Raw genomic sequence first — 23,046 nt, forward strand, 5'->3', positions numbered from 1 at the left:
TTTTTGAGACAGGATCTTGCTCTGTTGCCCAGGCTGGAATGCAGTGGTGCAGTCATGGCTCACTGCAGCCTCAACCCCTCTGGCTCAAGTGATCCTCCCACCTCAGCCTCCCAAGTAGTGGGGACCACAGGCACACATCTTCATGCCTGGCTAATTTTGTTTCTTTTATTTTTTGTAGAAACAAAGTCTTTCTACGTTGGTCAGGCTGGTCTTAAACTCCTGGCCGCAAGTGATCCTCCTACCTCAGCCTCCTAAAGTGCTGAGATTACAGGCGTGTGGTGAGATTACATGCAGTGGGTGTGGAGGTTAGACCAAGGGATGTAGGAGGATCTTAGTGACACCAGTGAGGAGGGGATTGGACCAGTCCTGCCAGAGATGCCGGCTTGGACCAGGGCAGTGACAGTGGCCATGGGGAGACGGGCTAGGGTTTCAAGTATGCTCCGGGGTGTCTGGGAGTCAGGGCTGACGGAGAAGCTACAGGTGCACAGGAAAGGCCCCAGGGCTGGCTCCAAAGTTTTGGCCTGGGCCATGGTCAGGAAGGATGGCATTGCCACTAACCAAGAGGGACACCAGTGCCAGCAGTGTCTGAACAGAGGAGGAGGGGCCGGCGAGGCTGGAGACCTCTTTGCTTGCTAGGAGAACTGGCTGGAGAGAGGTGGGGGTTGGATTCCTGTACGGCTAATATTAGTAATCGCCACACACCAAGACCTGACTTGTGCCAGGCCCTGCAAGCTTTATGTCTGGAAATGCTCTCACGCCTCCGGGAGGCCCTGTTAGCACCCACTGCTCTAGCTCAGGGAAGGCTCCAGCAGCCAAGGCCACAGGCTGGTGAGTGGCAGAGCAGAGATTTGAATTCATACCTGTCTGGCTCCCTTGTTCAGCCTTGTGGGTCATCAGGGGACCCACACTCTGCGTCCAGTGGCTGAGACCGAGGCCAGGGCAGCCAGGGCTGCTGTGGCTCACTGTGCAAGCCCTGCAGCCAGCCCTGTGCCTCGACTCCCTCAACTCCCCTGCCCTCAGCGCCCACCCCCCCCTTCCTGGGCCTGGACAAAGGGGCCTCTGTCCTACCAGCTCCCCTCTCAGAGTGACTGACCCACAAATGGGTTATGTAACCACGGCCCAGATAGGCGGGGGTTTGGCCTGTCTGCTTGGACTGGAGCCCACTGGGAGGTCATTGGTGGGCTTCCCTCCTCTGGTAGCTGGCTGGAAGAGATCAGGTTGGGGGCGCCCAGGAGGACACTGGGGCCCTGAAGGGAGGGCGTGGGCCCCTCTGGCCTCAGGTGCTCCTAGCCCCGCCAGGGAGGAGGCGGCCGTTCTCGTGAGGTCGCTCAGAGGTGCCAGCCCACTCGCCCGCCTCCCCCTTCTGCTCATCCACACTGGCTTTGGCCCAGGGCTGGCAGTGGGGGTGCTGCATGGTGGAGATGCAGATCCTCCCCCAGAGATACCCCCATTTCCGGGTGTTCCAGCCTCCCTGGCCACCCCCGGCCCCATCTGGATCCTTCTGAGAGACAGATTGGGCCGGCTCTCTCCCTCCCACCATTGGCAGGTGCTCAGCCAGCGTCCCAAGGGAGGGGTGCGCGTGCACATGTGTGTGCCTGTGTGGGTGCATGGCCTTGCCTACTGTCCCCAGGTGGGAACAAAGACCCCAGGCCAGAGTCCTCAGTACTGTGAAACCCCACATCTCAGGACAATGGGACACCAAGGCCCAAGCGGCTGACACTTGGTTGCAGGGCAGAGCTGAAGGTGTGAGTGTGGGAGTGGACGAGTGTCTGCAGACTGAGAGCCCAGCAGAGTTGTGCCTGCCAGGGAGATAGCTGGCACCCTCTCCCTGCCCTCGGGCTGCTTGGAGGGGCTGGCACAGCCTCCCCTCACCAAGTCTCCTTCCATCCCCAGAGCTCCTGGGCTCCACCAAGAAGATCAACGTCAACTTCCAGGACCCTGATGGGTGAGTTCTGAGCTGGACAGTGCCCGCCTGCATGGGAGGGTGGCTCCTGAGGAGGGATGGGTGCTGGGGCCTCTGCTCTATGCGTCCTCTGCCTGTGCCAGCTTCTCGGCTCTGCACCACGCGGCCCTGAATGGCAACACGGAATTGATCAGCCTGCTGCTAGAGGCCCAGGCCGCTGTGGACATCAAGGACAACAAAGGCAAGACTGGCCCAGGGCTTCTGGCGGGGGCAGAGGCAGTGGGGGGGCTCCCCAGGGCCTGCGTGGATCCTTGGCTGAGTTCTCAGCCCAGGGTCTCAGTCTAAGTTCAGGCATGTCCTTGTGGGATCAGGGTCCTGGAGGCCAGGGGTGGGCTTGGGGTCAGTGATCAGGTCCCAGCATTCCCCCACCACCCGCATATTGGGCTTGGGGTCAGGGCTCAGCTCCCAGCATCCCCCACTCCCCAGCATTGGGCTTGGGGTCCGGGGTCAGCTCCCAGCAGCCTCCCAGCCCCCAGCGCTGGGCTTGGGGTTGGAGGTCAGCTCCCACCACCCTCTATCCCCCAGGGTTGGTCTTGCAGTCAGTGGTCATCTCCCAGCACCCCCACCCACCAGCACTGGGTTTAGGGTCAGGGTTCAGCTCCCAGCATCCCCCACCCGGGGTGGACCAGGTGGGGTCAGGGGTCAGCTTCCAGCACTTTCCCACCCCCAGGGTGGACTTGGGGTCAGAGGCTGGCTCCCAGCATCTCCTCACCCCCCAGGCATGCGGCCGCTGCACTACGCTGCCTGGCAGGGCCGGAAGGAGCCCATGAAGCTGGTGCTGAAGGCAGGCTCTGCTGTGAACATCCCATCCGATGAGGGCCACATCCCCCTGCACCTGGCAGCCCAGCATGGTCACTATGATGTGGTGAGGCCTGAGTGGGGGCAGAGGCGGGGGCAGCATAGCCTGAGGATGTCCGGGGTAAGGATGCCTGGGCTGAAGATGCCTGGGGCTGAGGATGCCCGGGCTGAGGATGTCCGAGCTGAGGATGCCCGGGGCTGAGGATGCCCAGGGCTGAGGGTGTGCGGGGCTGAGGATTCGCAGGCTGAGGATGTGAGGGCCTGACTGCACCCTTGGCCTCCAGTCTGAGATGCTGCTGCAGCACCAGTCCAACCCGTGCATGGTAGACAACTCGGGGAAGACACCCCTGGACCTGGCCTGCGAGTTCGGCCGTGTTGGGGTGAGTCCTCCACGGAGCCCCATGGGGTGGAGCTGGGGAGTCCCACACCAGGACCCTTCTACCCTGACTCCTCCTTCAAGGTGGTCCAGCTGCTCCTCAGCAGTAACATGTGTGCGGCGCTGCTAGAGCCCCGGCCGGGGGACACCACTGACCCCAACGGCACGAGCCCTCTGCATCTCGCAGCCAAGAATGGCCACATCGACATCATCAGGTAGAGCCGGTGGCAGGGAGGGCCTCCACCTTAGGGTTCCTGGAGTTCAGTAGCAGCCTGGGGCTCAGGGCAGCTTCTGGCTTGGGGATAGGGCAGGAATATGCAGGGTCCCAGGTCCATGGTCAAGCCTCTGGCATGGCCTCCAGCGCCCATGTACAGGATGAGCTAGAGGGGCTGGGGAGGGGGCTTCTGTTTGCTCTTTCCCGGCCCTGCTGCCTCTGGGTGCACTCCAGTTGCTGAACTCTGAGCCTCGGTTTCCCATCCATAAAGTGGGGCTCACAGCAGCACCTACACTAGTGTCAAACAAGACAGCAGCTGAGAAGTCTTAGCGCCGGGAAGTCCCTTCAGCACTCACTGTGGGCTGGGCACAGTGGCTCATACTTGTAATCCCAGCACTTTGGCAGGATTGCTTGAGGCCAGAAGTTCAAGACCAGCCTAGGCAACAACATGTCAAGATCCTATCACTACAAAACACAGAAAAATTAGCTGGTTGTGGTGGCACACACCTGTAGACCCAGCCCGTTGGGAAGCTGAGGCAGGAGAATTGCTTGAGCCCATGAGGTTGAGGCTGCAGTGAGTGGATTGCACTACTGCACTCCAACCTAGGTGACAGACCCTATTTCTAATTTATTTATTTATTTTTTAATTTGAGACAGAATCTCTCTCTGTCACCAGGCTGGAGTGCAGTGGTGTGATCTCAGCTCACTGCAACCTCTGCCTCCTGGGTTCAAGCTATTCTCCTGCCTCAGCCTCCTGAGTAGCTGGGATTATAGGTATGCACCACCATGACCAGCTAATTTTCATATTTTCAGTAGAGATGGGGTTTCACCATGTTGGCCAGGATGGTCTCGATCTCCTGACCTCGTGAACCACCCACTTCAACCTCCCAACGTGCTGGGATTATAGGTGTTAGCCACTGTGCCCAGCCTCATCTCTACTTTCTTAAAAAGTGGGCTGAGTGCGGTGGTTCAAAATGCCTGCAATTCCAGCATTTTGGGAGGCCGATGCGGGAGGCTTGCTTGAGCCCAGGAGTTAGAGACCAGCCTGGGCAACACAGCAAGACCTGGTCTTTACAAAAAATAAAAGCAAAACAAAAAAAAAAGAGTTGGGAACAGTTGCACATGCCTGTAATCCCAGATATTCTGGAGGCAGAGGCAGGAGGATTGCTTGAGGCCAGGAGTTTGAGGCTGCAGTAAGCCGTGATTGCATCACTGCACTCCGGCCTGGGTGACAGAGACCCAGACTTAGAAAAAGCAGGCCGGACACAGTGGCTCACGCCTATAATCTCAGAACTTTGGGAGGCTGAGGAGGCTGGATCAGGAGGTCAGAAGTTCAAGACCAGTCTGGCCAACATAATGAAACCCCATCTTTACTAAAAATACAAAAAATTAGCTGCGTATGGTGGCAGGCACCTGTAATCCCAGCTACTCTGGAGGCTGAGGCTGGAGGATCGCTTGAACCCAGGAGGTGGAGGTTGCAGTGAGCCGAGATCGCACCATTACACTCTAGCCTGGGTGAGAAGAGCCAAATCCTGTCTTGAAAAAAAAAAGAGAAAAGAAAAAGCGCTCAGCACTCAGTGTATGTCAGAGACACGGACCAGGGCTGGACAGTCCTCAGCCCCCTAGCGGGCTGCTGGGGCACCTGGAAATGGAGGCCTGGTTTGGGGGTGCTGGGGCTGGCTTCCTGCTAGAAAGCTCCGCCTGTCCACTTCGCCTTCCTGCCAGGCTCCTCCTCCAAGCTGGCATCGACATTAACCGTCAGACCAAGTCTGGCACCGCCCTGCATGAGGCTGCGCTCTGCGGGAAGACGGAGGTGGTGCGGCTGCTGCTGGATGTGAGTCTGGGGGCCAGGGGCGCTGGGCCCAGTGGGCCGTGGGGGCTCCTGACAGGGCCTCACATCTCGCGTGTGCAGAGCGGGATCAATGCCCACGTGAGGAACACCTACAGCCAGACAGCCCTGGACATTGTGCACCAGTTCACCACGTCCCAGGCCAGCAGGGAGATCAAGCAGCTGTTGCGAGGTGGGCCCGGGCAGGGCAGAGGAGCAGGGGCTGGGGCTGGAGCTGGGCCGGATCAGTCTGCAGGACTTGGGGGGCCCCCTCCTGTATCCCCAGAGGCCTCGGCGGCCCTGCAGGTCCGGGCGACCAAGGATTATTGCAACAATTACGACCTGACCAGCCTCAACGTGAAGGCGGGGGACATCATCACTGTGAGCATGGCCCCAGGGGCCGTCTCGGCAGGGAGGGGGTGGGACCTGGGCATGTACACCTCAGAACACCCTCCCGCTACAACTGGGGGGCCCTGCGCAGGAGGCACTGAGAAAGGGGGCGTCTCCCTGAGCGCTCCTTACCTTACTGGCCAGGTCCTCGAGCAGCATCCGGATGGTCGATGGAAGGGCTGTATCCATGACAACCGGACGGGCAATGACCGGGTGGGCTACTTCCCATCCTCCCTGGGCGAGGCCATTGTCAAGCGGGCAGGCAAGTCCCACCCTGCCCTGGAGGGGCAGGCAGGAACCCAGCAGTCTGGGCTTGGGGGCTGGAAGTGGCGAGTGTGCCGAAGGCGTAGGGGTCTAGCAGGGCTGGGGTTCTGGATGCCGCAGTGGGGTTGAGTGGGGAGCATCTCAGTGTCCCAGCGGCTGTCTCTTTGTCCATTCCCACACTTGTTACTTAATGTGTTCCACCAAGCCCCGTGTGCCGCCACGTTCTGGTTCTGAACTGGCCACCAGGGCAGATAGAGACCCAGCTCCCAAGGAGCTTGCCCTGGGGTGGGAAGCGGCAGGGACAGCAAAGTAAACATGGAGGGACATTTACCAACCAGTGACCCAGGGCACGGGTAGGGCCTGCTTGAGATGGGGCAGTCAGAGAAGGCCAGAGAATGCCCTGAGAGGTGAGTGGTTCCAACTGGCAGGAGCTGTGTGTTGAAAGGGGACGGGGATGGGCGTGGTGGCTCACGCCTGTAATCCCAGCACTTTGAGAGGCTGCAGTGGGAGAGAGTTTGAGCCCAGGAGTTCAAGATCAGTCTGGGCAACAGACTGAGATTCTGTCTCTACAAAAAATAAAATTAGCTAAAGGTGGTGGCATGTGCCAGTAGCCCCAGGGACTTGGGAGGCTGGGGTGGGAGGATTGTTTTAGCTTGGGAAGTGGAGGCTTCGGTGAGCCAAGATTGTGCCAGCCTGAGTAACAGAGCTAGATCCTGTCTCAAAACAATAACAACAACAAAAAGGCACTCAAGTGTCTGCTCTTGGTGAGGAAAAAAGAAAAAAGCAAGGTGCTGAGGCAGGCAAAAGCTTGGCACATCTGAGGAACAGGAGGCTGAGGAGAGGGACCAGGCCAGGGGCCCAGGCTGTGAAGCCCCACGTGGCGGCTCCAAGGGACCAGTTTATTTTTTTTTTATTTATTTTTTTTTTTTTTTTGAGACGGAGTTTCGCTCTTGTTACCCAGGCTGGAGTGCAATGGCGCGATCTCGGCTCACCTCAACCACCGCCTCCTGGGTTCAGGCAATTCTCCTGCCTCAGCCTCCTGAGTAGCTGGGATTACAGGCACGCGCCACCATGCCCAGCTAATTTTTTGTAGTTTTAGTAGAGACGGGGTTTCACCATGTTGACCAGGATGGTCTCGATCTCTTGACCTCGTGATCCACCCGCCTCGGCCTCCCAAAGTGCTGGGATTACAGGCTTGAGCCACTGCGCCCGGCCAAGGGACCAGTTTATTTCTAATGGAGGACACGGAGGTTGACAGGCAGGGCCAGCCCCCGCCATGGCCATCTGGCTCCTGAGTGGGAGCCTTGGCTCCAGCTTGTGCGGGGGCTCCTTGTCTGCCCCCTGGTCCCCAGCACAGAGACGTTCACACTGTCCAGCAGTCCTCAGCCTGCCTGCCTGCAGGACCCCAGGGCCACCTGCAGGATGCTTGGGCTGGGCTGCCTCTGCCCCTCTCCTGCTCTAAATGCCTGGGGTGGGAAGGGTCTTCCGAGGGCTTCTGAGCTCCCTGGGGACAACAGTGGGCAGAGAGGACCCCCCGGTGTGGCCGCTTGGTCTCTGCCCCATGTCCCTTCTGTGTCAGCAGCCACCCACACTAGCCTAGGACTCAGGAGGCTGTGCTCGGCCCACAGGTCCCCGAGCAGGCACTGAACCAAGCCTGCCCCAGGGAGGCAGCTCATCGGGACCCTCCGCACCCCCAGAGGAGATCTGGGTGCTGAGGAAGCCTTTTGCAGGTAGGCCGGGTCCCCGAAGGGCAGAGGTGGCAGGACTTCCACAAGGCACCACCGTGGGGCCAGGCGGGGGCCAGCACCGGCCTCATCCTGCCCCCTCGCGCCGGCAGGTGGGGAACGAAGCGGCAGCGTGAGCGGTGTGGCTGGCGGCCGGGGCAGCGGGGGCCATGCCCTGCACGCGGGCTCCGAGGGTGTCAAGGTAGGTGGGGTGGTGGCCAGGGCCAGGGTGACTGTGCTGGGAGCGGGCAGGCAAGCCGGTGTTTCTGGGTTGCAGCTCCTGGCAACGGTGCTTTCCCAGAAGTCCGTCTCTGAGTCCAGCCCGGGGGACAGCCCCATCAAGCCTCCGGAAGGCTCCGCAGGTAAGAGCAAGGGTGCTGCCTCACAGCCCGGCAGGGAAGCAGCCTGACAGCCCTTGTCCCCCACCCACTCTCATCCCCAGGTGCGGCCCGGTCCCAGCCTCCAGTGGCCCACGCTGGACAGGTCTATGGGGAGCAGCCGCCCAAGAAGCTGGAGCCGGCATCAGAGGGCAAGGTACAGGGCTTGGGGGGCTCCCAGCATGGGCTCCAGGGAGAGGCGGTCAGGCCGATGGGCACCTACATGACTTGCCTGGCCTGGCTGCGGCAGGGTTGGGGGCATTGCCAGACCAGACCCTTTCCTCTGTGTGTGTCGTGTGTGTGTCCGCCCGCGTGTACAGGTGTCGTCGTCGTGCAGGCTGTGTGTGTGGGCCAACCTGTGCCTCTGTGTGTGCATGTGTGTGTGCGGGGTGCGTGTATGATGGTGTGGCTGCGAGCTGCGCACATGTGTACAGATGGAGGGCTGGGTATGAGACGGTGCAGTGTATACATGGACACAGTGCATGGTGTGTGAGTGCACCTGTGTGTGGGGGAGGCGTAAGCTGCTGGCTGAGTCCTGCACGGTGGAGGCAAGGCGCCCCTACCTGTGGCCACAGAGTCCACCTTCCAGTGCAGCCCCAGGCCCCTTTGCCAGAGTCCCCTCCTATGGGGCTACACCACCTGCCTCCCCAAGATGGCACGGGGCGTCCCTGGTGCAGGAGCAGGGGACAGTCAGGGAGGCGTGTGGCGGACAGCAGCAGCCCCCACCCCGGTGGAGATCCAAGACGAAGGCAGAAGGGTGGAGGATGCTCCAGGAGGTGCCTCGGGGACCGCGGACTGAGGATCATTCACCGGCCAGGCTTGCCAGGGCCTGCTGCAGATGGAGCAGCGGACAGCGGACTCAGCGGCTGCATGGCTCGCCGGCCAAGCAGAGAAGGAGGCGCTGCGGTGGCAGGGCACAGCCGGGCGGGCGAGCTGCAGCGGGTGCCTTGTGTCTTCCAGAGCGCCGAGGCCGTGGGCCAGTGGCTCACCGCGTTCCAGCTGCAGCTCTATGCCCCCAACTTCATCAGTGCTGGCTACGACCTGCCCACCATCAGCCGCATGACCCCCGAGGTGAGCTTTCCAAACACTGCCAGCGCCAGCTACATCCCATGGACAGATGCAGCCCCCAGCTGACAAGCCTCCCCTCTGCTTAGGACCTCACGGCCATTGGTGTCACCAAGCCGGGCCACCGGAAGAAGATTGCGGCAGAGATCAGCGGCCTAAGCATCCCCGACTGGCTGCCTGAGCACAAACCCGTAAGGCCACCCGCACCCCAGGGGCTGGGCCCAGGACGGGCAGACAGAGAGCCTGCCTGCCTGGCCACAGCCCCCACCCGCCCTCAGGGCTTTTGGGAGAGGAACATGGAGCATGTCCTGTGAGCAGGGAGCCTCCTGGGCGGCCCCTGTTTTGTCACTGGGGCAGGGGCGAGGTGATGCTGCCCAGGGGCCATTGGAGCTAAGGGACCCTGAGGTCAGGAGAGTCCCCTCCCCATGTCCATGCTGTCACCAGCACTCCCTCCGCGTGCAGACTGTCACACAGGGACCCTCCAGCCACCGTGCCTCCAAGCATTGCCACTCACATGCAGACTGCAGGGGGCCATGCTTATAGCCTGTGCTCACACGCACCCAGGCATGTGCTGGCCCACAGAACACCCTGCAGGCATCCACCAGCTGCCTTTGTGCACACATGCTCCACCGCACGGGTGGCCCTCACCAACAGCCGACACCCCCGTTTCCGGTGATCCCTGCACACGCCATGGCGGGTGTGGTCATTAGCGGAGGTGCGCGTGCGGTGGGATGGGTTCTGGGCCTGCAGAAGGTGGGCCCAGGCCTAGCCCAAACTGAAGTGGACTCTCTGGGTTCCCAGTGGGAGAGGGGATCGGTGGCTGTCAGAAGCCACCCGGCAGGCGGGTCTGCACTCACCCTACCTTGCCTCACTCAGTTGGTGGCTCAGTGGTCCTCCTGGGGGTCACGTCCTGGTCCCACAGGCCTTGCTGTGCACCCAGGGTGGCTGAGTGTGCCAAGAGCAGGTGCATGAGTGAATTCCAGCTGGGAGAGTGGATGCCTGGATGCCACTCGGAGAGTGATCGGTGTTTGTCGGTGCAGACTGCTGTGTGTGTTGGCACGGGTGTGTGTTGTGGCTGTGTGTGGCTGTGCATCTGATGTGGGTGGGAAAACAGTGAGAGGTCAGAGTGTGACGTGGGATGGGGTGCTGGTTCCCGTGTGTGGCTGGGAGTGCAGCGTGCAGGGCATGTGTGTGTTCCTGTACCAGGTGTGGCCCTATGCGTCTGTGTCCACGACTCTGGGGTGTGTCTCCTCATGGTGCTGTGCCTATGGCTGCCTGGCCAGGTGGGAAAGTGCCTTCTTCCACCCTGCTCTGACAAGGGTGTCCTGTGGATGCAGTCAGTCGTGTGTGTGTAGTCAGCCATGTGTGTGTGCACGTGTGTTCGCTGTGTGGCACGCAATGCCTGGTGTCTGAGCTGAGGCTCTGCCTACGTTTCTGGTGCCAACGCCTTGGGCTATCCGTTCGTCCTTCTGTCTGTCTGTGCCCCAGGGGCCCAGTGTCCCCTCCTCTTCCAGCTCCAAGTAGGTGGGCAGGGTGCAGGCAGCCAGCCCAGGTGGCCCCTGTCTGTCTCTGCTCCATAGGCTAACCTGGCCGTGTGGCTGTCCATGATCGGCCTAGCCCAGTACTACAAGGTGCTGGTGGACAATGGCTATGAGAACATCGATTTTATCACTGACATTACCTGGGAGGACCTGCAGGAGATCGGCATTACCAAGCTGGGTGAGGCTCCAGCCCAGACCCTAGCCCCAGCCTTAGCTCCAGCCCCAGGCCCAGGTCCAGCCCCCGCCCCAGGCCCAGCCCCAGCCCCAGCCTTAGCCCCCAGCTGAGCTGGTAGCCCAGCCCCTGCTCCTCTACATCCTGGTCCACCTGACCTGCCCCCTGTGCCCCACTCAGGACACCAAAAGAAGCTGATGCTGGCTGTTAGGAAGCTGGCAGAACTGCAGAAGGCTGAATACGCCAAGTATGAGGGGGGCCCCCTGCGCCGGAAGGCACCCCAGTCACTTGAAGTGATGGCCATCGAGTCGCCACCCCCACCTGAGCCCGCACCGGCTGACTGCCAGTCCCCTAAGATGACCACCTTCCAGGACAGCGAGCTCAGTGACGAGCTGCAGGCTGCCATGACTGGCCCGGGTGAGGTGGGGACCACCGCCGACAAGCCCTCCAGCCACCTGCCACCTACCCCAAGGGCCACCACACGGCAGGAACCCAGCCTGGGTGGCCGGGCACGGCACATGAGCAGCTCACAGGAGCTGCTGGGCGACGGGCCCCCTGGGCCCAGCAGTCCCATGTCTCGAAGCCAGGAGTACCTGCTGGATGAGGGCCCGGCCCCCAGCACTCCACCCAAGGAGGCCCGGCCAGGCCGTCATGGTCACAGCGTGAAGAGGGCCAGCGTGCCCCCTGTGCCTGGCAAGCCCCGGCAGGTCCTCCCACCAGGTACCAGCCACTTCACGCCCCCTCAGACGCCCACCAAAACCCGGCCAGGCTCTCCCCAGGCCCCTGGGGGACCTCATGGTCCAGCCCCAGCTACAGCCAAGGTGAAGCCCACCCCACAGCTGCTGCCGCCAACAGAGCGCCCCATGTCACCCCGCTCCCTGCCTCAGTCGCCCACACACCGTGGCTTTGCCTACGTGCTGCCCCAGCCTGTGGAGGGCGAGGCGGGGCAGGCTGCCCCAGGGCCTGCGCCCCCACCTGTGCCAACAGCTGTGCCCACACTGTGCCTGCCCCCCGAAGCCGACGCGGAGCCGGGGCGGCCCAAGAAGCGAGCCCACAGTCTGAATCGCTACGCGGCCTCCGACAGCGAGCCTGAGCGGGACGAGCTGCTGGTGCCTGCTGCTGCGGGTCCCTACGCCACAGTCCAACGGCGAGTGGGCCGCAGCCACTCCGTGAGGGCGCCCGCGGGCGCCGACAAGAACGTCAACCGAAGCCAGTCCTTTGCGGTGCGTCCTCGAAAGAAGGGGCCCCCGCCGCCTCCGCCCAAGCGCTCCAGCTCGGCTCTGGCCAGTGCCAACCTGGTGGATGAGCCAGTGCCAGACGCCGAGCCTGAGGACGGCCTGCTGGGGGTCCGGGCACAGTGCCGGCGGGCCAGTGATCTGGCTGGCAGTGTGGACACGGGCAGTGCCGGCAGCGTGAAGAGCATCGCTGCCATGCTGGAGCTGTCCTCCATTGGGGGTGGGGGCCGGGCTGCCCGTAGGCCTCCCGAGGGCCACCCTACTGCCCGCCCTGCCAGCCCAGAGCCGGGCCGGGTGGCCACGGTGCTGGCCTCAGTGAAGCACAAAGAGGCCATTGGGCCTGGCGGTGAGGTGGTGAACCGGCGCCGCACACTTAGCGGTCCAGTCACCGGACTTCTGGCCACTGCCCGCCGGGGGCCTGGGGAGTCGGCAGACCCAGGCCCCTTTGTGGAGGATGGCACTGGTCGGCAGCGGCCTCGGGGTCCCTCCAAGGGTGAAGCGGGTGTCGAGGGCCCGCCCTTGGCCAGGGTGGAGGCCAGCGCCACACTCAAGAGGCGCATCCGGGCCAAGCAGAACCAGCAGGAGAACGTCAAGTTCATCCTGACTGAGTCTGACACAGTCAAGCGCCGGCCCAAAGCCAAGGAGCGGGAGGCCGGGCCTGAGCCAGCACCGCCACTGTCCGTGTACCAGAACGGCACTGGGACCGTGCGCCGCCGACCAGCCTCAGAGCAGGCTGGGCCTCCGGAGCTGCCCCCACCGCCCCCGCCTGCCGAACCCCCGCCCACCGACCTGGTGCACCTACCCCCACTGCCCCCGCCTGAGGGCGAAGCCCGGAAGCCGGCCAAGCCGCCAGTCTCTCCCAAGCCCGTTCTGACGCAGCCCGTGCCCAAGATCCAGGGCTCACCCACACCCACCTCCAAGAAGGTGCCGCTGCCAGGCCCTGGCAGCCCAGGTAGGCGTATGTGACCAGCCAGGGTGGGGTGAGGGGGCGGCAGGACCCTGTTCCACCTCCCTACTCGGTGGTCTGGGGGTTTTCCTTTTCCTGGAGTTGATAGTGGGGTGCGAGCATGTCCAGGGCTGGGGGCAAGCTGAGCAGGGTCCTTCCTGGTCCGCGAGCAGGCCGGGGCAGGGGGCGCGGCAGGGGGGCTTGTGCCCACCCGGTGCCAGCGTGGTCCTCCCCGCAGAGGTGAAGCGCGCCCATGGCACGCCGCCGCCCGTGTCCCCCAAGCCGCCGCCGCCACCCACAGCGCCCAAACCCGCCAAGGCAGCCGCGGTGCTGCCTTCGGGCAGCGCCGGCCCTTCGCCCGCGCCCTCGCCCGCGCGCCAGTCACCCGCCGCCCTCGCCAAGCCGCCCAGCACGCCGCCCTCACTGGCTGCCAGCCCTGCCAAGCCCCCGTCCCCCGGCGCGCCCGCGTTGCACGTGCCCGCCAAGCCCCCGCGCGCCGCCGCCGCAGCTGCCGCTGCGCCCCCTGCCGCGCCAGAAGGCACCTCGCCCGGCGACAGCGCCCGGCAGAAGCTGGAGGAGACGAGCGCTTGCCTGGCTGCGGCGCTGCAGGCAGTGGAGGAAAAGATCCGGCAGGAGGACGGGCAGGGTCCGCGGTAGGTGTGGGCGGGACCTGGGGGCGGAGGGCGGGGCTAGCGGGGATGGGCGTGGAGTGGGCGTCGCCCTCCCCGCCCGCTCACGCCCTGCGCGCCGCGCCCCGCAGCGCCTCGGTGGCGGCGAAGAGCACCGGCAGCATCCTGGACGACATCGGCAGCATGTTCGATGACCTGGCCGACCAGCTGGACGCCATGCTGGAGTGAGCGCCGCCTCGCCGGGCCCGTCTGCGCCGCCCGGGCCCTTCCCGCACACTGACCTATACCTCAGGATGGGCGCGTCTGGGCGCGGCGCGAACGGCTGGGCAGGGCCCCGCACAAGCACAACTCCGGCCCCTGGTCCCGGGCTGGGGCGCCCACCGCGGACTGCATGGCCGGGGGCTCCAAGGGCTCTGCGCAGACCCCGCGCCCGCGGACCCGCCCCACCTGCTGCTTCCCGTGCAATACCTGCTGGGCCTCCTGCCCACGCGGGAGGGGAGGGCGCCTCGGGACCAGGGACGGGGCAGCGCACAGGCCCGGGCCCAGCACAGAACTGCCCATTGGGACGCCCGGCCAGCCGCTTGGGCGCAGCACAAGGGACAGGGGACCAGGGTCAGGGCTCCCCTGCCCCACCGCACCCCCAGAATATAAGCTATCAAGAGTATTAATTTATTGGGAATGAGCTGAGGCAGATTTCCCCAGAGAAACAAAAAGGTATAACTTTAACAAATATATATTTAAAGAAAGAAATATTATTGATTCTATAGAAAACAATTTACCAACTGAAAGGACACAAGTCTAGCTCCAGACAAAAGCTGTTAAGAGGCCCAAGCCGTCTGCCTGCCGGTCTTTCCCTCCCTCTGGTCAGAGTGGAGGCCCCAGGCCCCTAGCACAGGTGAAAGGCTGGGGCTGGGAGGCAGGTGCTCTGCCAGGGGCTCCCCCGAGCTTCTCTCCTAAGTTCTTTGCACCCCAACAACTCGAGGATGTGCCTTGCTCGCGACGGCCATGTCCTCTTGGCGTGGCTGTGTCCTGTGGCGCGGGTGGGTGTGGTGAACATGGGCATGTCAGCTTAGTGGCCACATGAAAGCAGGGCGCATAGCAGGCCAGGCTATGGGCTTGCAGCTCATCTGAGGGTGTGCCTGCCCCCTCCCCAGGGCCTGCACAGGCAGCCCGTCCACCCTGCCAGCGTTCACATGGACGCTTCTGCTCATGGTCCAAGGCTGTGTCGTGTGGTCATTCTTGCCCTCCCTTTTCCTCTCTCTTCCTCCCCTGCCTCATCCAAGAAGTACTGATTGGTCTCCTCTATCGTGTTTGCTGATCCACAAGTGTTGGGCACAACTTTGACGTTTCTTAAAAAAATTTTTTAAATGCCGAAAACCAGCGATTGTGGTGTGGGGCGGGTGGAGGTGGCTGGCGGAGGTGGTGTCCGGGTGTCCAGGGCCCCTTCCGCTGTCTTAACCAGTGTTTCTCCTCGAGGGAAGTGCCCAGCTGTCCCCCAGGGCCTCTCCTCAGTGGGCAGCCCAGGCTGGGCTTCAGCAGGCGGGCAGGGGAGGTCTGGGCAAGGCGCTGCCATTGGCTGTCAATAAACAGCAGGAAACAGAGGTGCCTGGCTCTTTTTGGGGATGCATGTGTTGGGGGAGGTGGAACTGGAGGCCAGCAGCCTGGGTATGACGAGCTGCTTCCTACCAGGGAGGGGAAGCCCTGGAGTGGGCCGAAGGAACTGCCCCATGCCCCCCACTCATGGCAGCCTGTGCACACCGACCTCAAGGCCACTCACACCCCCTTGTCTGAGGAGCTGTCCCCGCTCACAGCCACAGTCTGTGGAGTGTTTATTTCAACCAGGAAGTAATCAAATCTACACACAGTCTAAAAACAGTAGAAAAGGTGAGTAAAAAGGCCCTCGCTCCATCTAGGGTGGGGATGGAGGGTGGGCCCGGGCAAGTGTCGTACCTGGCACCCAGAGAGAGGGGCTGGGCTCTGTCCTGGCAGCAGTGAGGACAGTGCCGAGTAGAGGGAGGATCGCCGAGCATGGGGCAGGAGGGCACTACCTGGCTGCCAGAGCCTGTCCACCTGTGCCCACGGGGCAGGCGGAAACCCAGAGACCACCCCATGTGGCCAGCCTGGCTCAGAAAGGTCCAGGGCCGGTCCAGTGGAAGCCATGGCCTGGCCTGGATCCCGTTAGCAAGTCCAAACCTGTAGGAAAAGGGCTGCTTCACCAGGGTGTCCTGTGGCCGGCTGCCCTGCCCCAGCCACACCTGATGTAACATACCTGCCCTCCACCACCTCATGCTGGGGCTGCCAGCTCCTCCCCTCCCCTCCCCTGTTCAATCCCTCCAAGCCCCTTTGAATGGCCCAAGCCTCGGGCACTGACCTTCACAGTGCTATCCACAGCCCCTGAGAAGAGCCGGCCCCGGGACACGGCCAGCGCGGTGACGCTGCCCTGGTGACGCAGCAGGGTCTGTGTGCAAATCATGTTGTCCATGCTCCAGACCTGGGGGCACATGGGACGTGAGGGCCTGCCGGAGCCTGGACGCCGGCCCTCTGAGCCTCCCGCCACCACGGGGCCAGCACACACCCTGAGGGACCGGTCGTAGGACGCACTGAAGACTTTGGTCTGGTCTGGCGTGGAAATGACCGCTAGGGCATACACCGTGCCCACGTGGCCTGTGAGGGTCCGCACCTGCTCCTTGGACTCAATGTCCCACACCTGGGAGGGGTGGGCACAGGTGGGTTAAAGACACTGGGCAAGGCGGGGGAGATGAGGCCAGAGTCTGGCCCTGTACCCAGGCACCCAGGCCTTACGTGGATGAGGTTCTCGTAGGTGCCACAGACAATGTGGTGATTTGTCACAGCAATGGAATAGACGCTGCCGCCAGACGTCTGCAGGACGTGGATACAGTCGAGGGTTCGGATGTCCCAGATCTATAAAGAATTGCGGGCCACTTGGTTCCAGGCCAGGTGCCTCATCCCCAGGGCCTCTGCACCCCCAGAGCTTCAGCACCGCTGGGCAGTCCACCCACCCAGCCAGGGCGTGTGCAAAGTTAGGAACGGGGAGATGGAGCCCTGGGTGCTGGCCTGGGAAGTGCCGGCAGGGGGCAAGGCCCTGTGGCCACCAGGTGTGCTCAGGCTCACCTTGATTGTCTGGTAGGAGCCGCTGTACAGGTAGCTCTGGGCAGCCACCAGGGCCCGCACCCAGTGGTTAAGGCCTGTGAGCTCCTTCTTCAGCTTCAGCTCAGTGCCCACAATGTCCCAGACCTGCAGGGATTGCAGGGATTGTGGGCTGGGCGAGCAAGGGACGCCTTAGTGACCCACACATGGGGGCACACTCTCTGCCCATACCTTGATGGCCTTCAGGGAGCCGCTGAAGAGCATGTTGTGTGAGGAGACCAGTGTGCACACCGGGTTGTCGTGGGCGCGGATGGTGTTCACCTTCTGTAGGTTCTGGATGTCCCACACCTGATTGCGGGAGGACCAGAAGCCTCAGGGCACCAAGCCCTGCCACCTGGAGTCTGGAGCCCAGAGCCCAGATGGGAAGAAACAGGTCCCTGGGGCACCCACATACTGGGCAGGCCTGGGCCGCCTCCCACCTCCCCTGCCTGCAGGCCCCACTCACAATGATGGTGCAGTCTGCAGAACCGCTGTAGAGTTTGCACCTGGGGAAGTAGAGACAACTCGTCAAGGTGGGAGAAGCTGTGTCCCTGCTGACGCCGCCCTGGCCAGGCCTGAGTTTCGTGCCAACCATCAGGACCCAGCAGCATGGCCCAGGGCCAAGGCCACTGCTGTGTCCCTAAGCCCCAGCCTGTTTCCAGTCTCCACATGGGAACCTTGGGAGGGGTGGGCCAGCCCCTTATGCCTGCCTGGAAAGCATCTGACAGTGAGCCGGGAGGTAATTACCCGCCCATTAGCACTGAGTCAGTCCTGGAGCCGGGTGCTGGCAGCCAAGCTGCCGCCTCCTGAGAGCGTCTCTCACACACACACACTTGCTCGCTCCCACAAAGCCTCACAATGTGAGGCAGGAGGCAGGAAGCAGACAGGCCACCCTGGAAGCAAAAAGGTGGCTGAGGTAGGTACTCCGAGGTCCCTGTGCCCAGGGCTCTGACTGCAGGCCGAGGACAGCTCAGCTCCTTCCTGCCTTCGCCTCCTAAGGTCCCACCCATCACCTGGCTGCCCAAGGTGCACGGGGCCAGGGCAAGGCTCTGCTGGAAGACTGGCTGCGTTCATCCACGTATTGGAACACACCACTTTGGAGATGGTGCAGGCCACACAGGGGCCCACACACTGCTACCCAGGGAGCCAGCACTGCTTTGAGGGGAGGGCGCCCTACAGGTGGGGCACACACATAGCTACACAGGCTCCAGCTCGAGGCTCATGGCCCCTGGGGTGGCAGCACTGTGTCTCCTGTCCTGAGGGTCACTGGTCACACACGTGCCTGGACTCACCCTTGGATGCAGAGAGCCAGCACGATGCCATCATGGCCCTCCAGTGTCTTCTGGCACTTGTAGGTGGTACATGTGTCCCACACCTGCAGAGACCAAGGCCACAGTGGGTCCCAGGAAGGTCAGCCCAGTGCCAAAAGGCAGCATGGCAGGAATGAGTAAGGGAGTCCTGCCTATAGGAAAGAAGGCCCCCCACCATGGGAGAAAGCCCGCCCAGGAGAAGGTCCCACCCATAGATAGGCAGGCTGGCAGTGCCAGGTATGCAGCAGTACCCAGCCTGGCCAGGCTGCAGAGACTGAGGTAGGACCTTGCCTACCTTGATGGTCTTGTCAGAGGAGCCACTGAAGAGCAGGTCACCCATGGAGTAGACGCAGAGACACCACACAGGGCCCTGGTGGCCCACAAAGGTCCCTTTGCACTTGAAGATCTGCTGAGGATCATAGGCTGCAGAGATGGGAGCAGCTGGTGAGGACCCAGTGGGGGCCTCGGGGAGGGCGGGTGGGAGCCGCGGCAGGCCCATACTCACAGCCTAGGATGCCCATGTTCAGCCTCGCGTTGATGTGGGACAGCTCGTCCTGCAGGGCAGAGGGCAGGTGGGCGGGGCTGCTGCGGGGCCAGTGCAGCCCCTCTGTCCCTGCTGCTCTGTGTCAGGGGTGGGCAGGGGCAGTAGCAGCCCCTGTCACACACAGACCCCTGATCCTGAATAGTGGGCCCAAGGCCAGGGGAAGCCTTCCTGCTGGGGCTGCCAGCCTCCAGGGGTCGCACAATCCAGCCCCTGAAGCCCCTCCCACTCACGTTCAACATGGACGCATCCCGCCGGAACTCCATGAGGTCCTCACTGAGCTTGCTCTGGTTTTCGTCCAGGACATCTGAGTAGCAGGAGGAGAGGGGGCGTCACTGGTGCCCAGAGCAGTGGCCAGGCCCCTACCTGCCCCGGTGCCCACCCTTACCAAACTTGAGCTCCAGGCTCTTCTCCAGCTGGTCAATCTTCTCTGAGAGCTTGCCCAGCATGGAGCGCAGGAAGGCAATCTCCTGGTCCTTCTGAGCCAGCGCCACGTGCATCTCGTGGAAGCGGTCATCCGTCTGCTGCAGGAACTCCTTCAGGCCCTCGAAGCGGCAAGTCTCCAGGTGGGTCTCGTAAGTGTCCTGGTTCCCAATGAACGTGCACCTGCGGGGACAGGAAAGCTGCCCACCTGCCTGCCTGGCGGTCCCTACCAATACCTCCCCATCCCCAAGAATCCCCTTCGAGTGCTCCAGCCCTGTGGCCGCTGCACCCCAGGTCCAGAGGCCCCTACCCACACCTGCCTTCCTGCCTCTCCTCCATGCCCAACCACCCCCGGGCTGCTTCACAAGCGAGGTCCTATCACGCCACCGCTGCAGAGCTCTTCAAGGGGTCCTCCCTCCCTGAGGATAAAACCCACGCCCCTCGGCAGCCTCCCTGCCCTCAAGAACTGGGCCTCTACCTCTCTTCCCACCCCCTGTCCCTCTCCAAAGCTCTCAACCCCAGCATTTGCTCAAATCCGACCCTGCTGGGCTGGCTGTGGGAGCACCCATGCCTGCCTTCCCGGACGCTTGGGACCCTGCTGGGCTCCTGAGCCTCCTGGAGGATGACAGACCCCGGCGTGGCCCTGGCTCCGACCCACCTCCCCGGGACCATGTGGAGGGACCCAGCCCGCCCCTGCCTGCTCCCCACTCACCCGTACTTGGAGTGGGGACACTTGATGTGCTCGCACTCCTTGAGGTGGGCCTCCAGATTCATCTTGAGCAGTGGGGGGCAGCTGGGGTTGTTGGGGCACCGCACGGGCCTGTAGTCACAGCTGCCCTCGTGGTCCCTGTGCCAGGGCGGAACGCAGGGAGGCCTGAGCCAGAGCCCCAAGAGGCAGCCCCCAGGGAGGCAAAGGTGGCAGGGAGGGGCACTTACTTCCGGGCGCTGAGCTTGATGGTGAAGGGGCACCCTCGGGGGTCCACTTCAAAGATGGGGGGCTTCCCACTGCCCGCCACCCGGCAACCGTGCCGGCAGTGGATGAAGAGCTCTCCGATCTGCTCGGCCACCGCGATGTTGTTCACCACCACAGTCAGCTTGACGTTGTCCACGGGACACTTCTCTGTGGGAGGAGGTTATGCTGACCCCCACGGCCTGCCTGGAACATGCTCCCTCACCCAGGTGGGCACGCGCCTCTAGCGGTGGCCAGATCTCCTGTCCATCTGCCCCTCTGAGGCACACAACATGGGTATGGGGGCACAGCTGGGCCACCAAGAAAGAGCAGCAGGTGATGAAGGAGTGTCACCTGTGACAGTCTCAGATGTGCCTGGAAAAGCGTGGGGTAGGGGCCAAGAGGGCAGAGGGCAGAGGGTGGAGATGCAGGAGCCGGCACGGCGAGGGAGGTCGACAGCCTCACCAGTGAGAACGGCTTCCCCAGGGAGCGCCAGCCCTTGTCTGAGGAGCGCCGGCCCACACCCACTGCGGGGTCTCTGAGTTTGGGGTGGCCCCACCCTGCTCCTGGAGGTCCCGAGCCTCAGCCTGAGCGCCCCCGGGACTGCTGCAATCCCATCCCAACCCCAGCAGAGGCCACAGAGGCCCAGATGCAGTGCAGAGGACAAGGGAGAAGCTGCCCGCCTCTGCTTGGCAGCCATGGGCCCTGGTCACTGGCAGGCCTGGGCCGGGGCACGAGCCTACCTGACTTCAAGGCACATCTTCTACAGAACGTGTGCTGTGGGGGCAAAGGGAAGACTTGAGGGCGGCTGCAAGGTTCTCTTTTTCCCCAAGTCCACGGCCACGGCAGCCACAGGCCTCACTGTTCCCTAAGCCCAGTGCAGTCAGACCAGGCTTCGCCCAAGTTCCACAGGTCAGGGGACAGCGGCACCGGCCCCTGGGAGCCCGGAGGGGGCCTCCACAGCATGGGGGCTGGGAAGGATGGCGGGCTCACCCCACACGTGGTGATCACGGGGTCTTTGAAGACGCTGCAGCAGAGCTGACAGCACAGCTTCACCGAGGGCTGCTCTGCAAACACCAGTGGCTCCTGGAACCGAGCAGGAAAGGCAGGCAATGGCAGGAGACCACCCTCAGCTCCGCCACCACCCAGCACCCAGGCTCTCCTATCCAGGCCCGGCTGTCCTCTGGGGATGCGGGCACATCCTGAGAGAGGCCAGCTTAGATCTGGGGGGCTTGATCAGGGCCTAGGAGGGAGATCAAGGCCTGTGACCCCAGAGGCAGGGCGCAACCCAGGAGGGTGAGTCCAGCCGATCAGTCTCACGTACCCTCACCCACCTCCTACCTGGGGTGAGAATGGAAAGGGCCCAGCTGGAGCCCCATACTTCCCACTGCCAGTTCCCGGGCAGCACTGAGAAGGGGGAGTGGGAGAATGTGCCCAGGGGTCCTGGCCTGGTCTCTCGAGTCCCCACCTGGGACCAGCAAGCACTGCAGGCCCAGCCACCCTCTCCGTGAGCTGGGCTGGCACAGCAGAGGTGAAGGTGCCTCCGTGCCACTGCGGCAGTGACAGCCTGGAAGTCCCCCACACCTACCGGCTCCTCCTCCTCCTCCGGCAGTGAGAATGTGGAGCGCAGGGACATGCTGGACTCTGAGTGCAGGGAGCGGACGGAGATGGCGGAGTCGGAGCGGCGGGGAGTGCTAATGGGGGGCTGCGCAGAGGGAGAGGCACCAGTCAGGGGGCTCTGCGTGGGGTCAGGGCGGTGGGGAGGACAGGACTGAGCTCGGCAGAAACGGGAGGGCAGCGGTGCCCCCGGGGCCACCCCTCTCCCCGCGGGCACTCTCGTCGTCCGCAGGGGCCGTGGGTGAGCATGGGGAGCTGGTGCAGCCCGCGTCCCTGCCTGCCCGCCTGGGCGGCCTGGGCCCCGGTGCTGGGCTGCCCGCTCAGGCCTGCCACCTCTCTTTGTGTAAATGGAGAGACTTCCTGCTATTCAATTCCACACACCCGGGCTGCTTCCTGCTTCCCGTGAGGGAATGTGGGCCGCAGAGGGGGCACCTCCACCAGCCAATCCCGGGCAGCCGAGGCCGTGACCGCGGGATGGAGGGGCCAGGAAGGCTGGCAGGGAGAGGCGTCTGGGCTCCTGGTGCCCCCCCGGGACTGGCTGCTGGTCTGGCCTCGCTGGCCAGGGACACCAGGCGCAGCCGGGAGGCTCCGAGGGAAGGCAGGGCCAGGCCCCCACAGAGCCTCGGCTGAGCCTCCCAAGGGCAGCAGTGAGGGCTGCAGGTGTCTGCTTCTGCCTCAGCCACCTACAAGGGAGCCTGGGGGAGGGGCAGGCACTGCCCCTTCCTCCCCTCTGGCCTGGAAACCTCCAGAAGTTTCCGAGAGTCACGGCTGCCCAAGGCTCCTCTCCTAGTGCTCTGACTGCAGAGGGACCTGGCCCCAGCACACAGCCACCAGGGGCCACCAAGCACTGCTTGCCGCTGCTCTGCTGAGCCTCTGGCCCCCTCCCCGGCGGCCTGGGTATGAAACCCACAGAGGGTGGAGGCAGAGCCAGTCCTGAGGCCAGCGGAGGGAGCATTATATCCCGTGTACCCACCTCCCTTCAGGTCCCAAGGGCCCATCTGCAAGGAAACAGCACGTGGAGAGCAGAGGGCAGTTGGAGGAAGTGAGTCACAAAGCCCCACGGCAGCAGGGGGAGCCCAAGCGGTCACAGCAGAGCAGGAGCTGGCACGGGACCCCCTCTCTCTGGCCTGCCCTGCCCACCACTACCCCAGAGTCTCCCACTGTCCTGGACAAAGGGGCTGACAGCGGCCAGGCCTGGGGGCAGGGGAGAGGGCAGGAGGGGGACCACCCGTGTGGGCCTAACAGCAAACAGAGAAGGTACCCGCCCCTCCTTAAAGCCATCGTGACCCATGGGGATAGCAGGCAATTATGGGTCCGCCACAGGCGTGGCGGACTCATGGCCTTCGGGTCGTGGAGACTGGGGCAGGTAGAGGCCCAAGGGAAGGGGCCCAGATAAACCCAACTCATCCTCAGGGCCTAGCACAGTGCCTGGCACACAGGTGTCTTTGGTCAATTAATTGAAAATTTTTTTTCTGGTCAGGCAAGATGGCTCATGCCTTGTAATCCCAGCACTTTGTTTTTTTTTTTTTTTTTTTTG

At 63.2% G+C, this 23,046-nt stretch overlaps 2 protein-coding genes across 7 annotated transcripts in view; one reads left to right on the plus strand and one right to left on the minus strand.

Annotated features, from left to right (window-relative positions):
* The window catches only part of CASKIN1 (CASK interacting protein 1), an 18,976-nt gene extending 5,046 nt beyond the window's left edge, over window positions 1-13,930 (plus strand). The window contains exons 2-20 of one of the 3 annotated variants that reach the window (XM_017511034.2): window positions 1,894-1,945; window positions 2,047-2,144; window positions 2,683-2,828; window positions 3,046-3,141; window positions 3,222-3,352; window positions 5,077-5,185; window positions 5,264-5,372; window positions 5,466-5,560; window positions 5,714-5,831; window positions 7,462-7,563; window positions 7,671-7,759; window positions 7,835-7,919; window positions 8,000-8,091; window positions 8,895-9,005; window positions 9,089-9,190; window positions 10,580-10,718; window positions 10,893-12,899; window positions 13,132-13,546; window positions 13,654-13,930. In XM_017511034.2, the coding sequence (XP_017366523.1) occupies window positions 1,894-1,945; window positions 2,047-2,144; window positions 2,683-2,828; window positions 3,046-3,141; window positions 3,222-3,352; window positions 5,077-5,185; window positions 5,264-5,372; window positions 5,466-5,560; window positions 5,714-5,831; window positions 7,462-7,563; window positions 7,671-7,759; window positions 7,835-7,919; window positions 8,000-8,091; window positions 8,895-9,005; window positions 9,089-9,190; window positions 10,580-10,718; window positions 10,893-12,899; window positions 13,132-13,546; window positions 13,654-13,750 (4,193 nt within the window). In that variant the 3' untranslated portion in view covers window positions 13,751-13,930. The other 2 variants (XM_037732219.1, XM_017511035.2) reach the window with 2 other exon arrangements.
* Window positions 13,931-14,170: 240 nt separating this feature from the next.
* TRAF7 (TNF receptor associated factor 7) overlaps window positions 14,171-23,046 on the minus strand; it is a 20,071-nt gene continuing 11,195 nt past the window's right edge. For all 4 annotated transcript variants that reach the window (XM_017511041.2, XM_017511042.2, XM_037732220.1 and 1 more), the window contains 17 exons: window positions 21,481-21,597; window positions 20,886-20,978; window positions 20,636-20,669; window positions 19,880-20,063; window positions 19,656-19,790; window positions 18,909-19,126; window positions 18,754-18,827; window positions 18,485-18,533; window positions 18,275-18,402; window positions 17,962-18,044; window positions 17,136-17,175; window positions 16,862-16,978; window positions 16,655-16,777; window positions 16,325-16,444; window positions 16,098-16,229; window positions 15,894-16,013; window positions 14,171-15,715 (listed from right to left, as the gene is read on the minus strand). In XM_017511041.2, coding sequence (XP_017366530.1) covers window positions 15,701-15,715; window positions 15,894-16,013; window positions 16,098-16,229; window positions 16,325-16,444; window positions 16,655-16,777; window positions 16,862-16,978; window positions 17,136-17,175; window positions 17,962-18,044; window positions 18,275-18,402; window positions 18,485-18,533; window positions 18,754-18,827; window positions 18,909-19,126; window positions 19,656-19,790; window positions 19,880-20,063; window positions 20,636-20,669; window positions 20,886-20,978; window positions 21,481-21,597 — 1,782 coding nt within the window. In that variant the 3' untranslated portion in view covers window positions 14,171-15,700. The remainder of the gene's footprint in view (window positions 15,716-15,893; window positions 16,014-16,097; window positions 16,230-16,324; window positions 16,445-16,654; window positions 16,778-16,861; window positions 16,979-17,135; window positions 17,176-17,961; window positions 18,045-18,274; window positions 18,403-18,484; window positions 18,534-18,753; window positions 18,828-18,908; window positions 19,127-19,655; window positions 19,791-19,879; window positions 20,064-20,635; window positions 20,670-20,885; window positions 20,979-21,480; window positions 21,598-23,046) is intronic.

The sequence above is a fragment of the Cebus imitator genome, unplaced genomic scaffold, assembly GCF_001604975.1.
Source record: "Cebus imitator isolate Cc_AM_T3 unplaced genomic scaffold, Cebus_imitator-1.0 Scaffold444, whole genome shotgun sequence".
Classification (NCBI taxonomy): Eukaryota; Metazoa; Chordata; class Mammalia; order Primates; family Cebidae; genus Cebus; species Cebus imitator.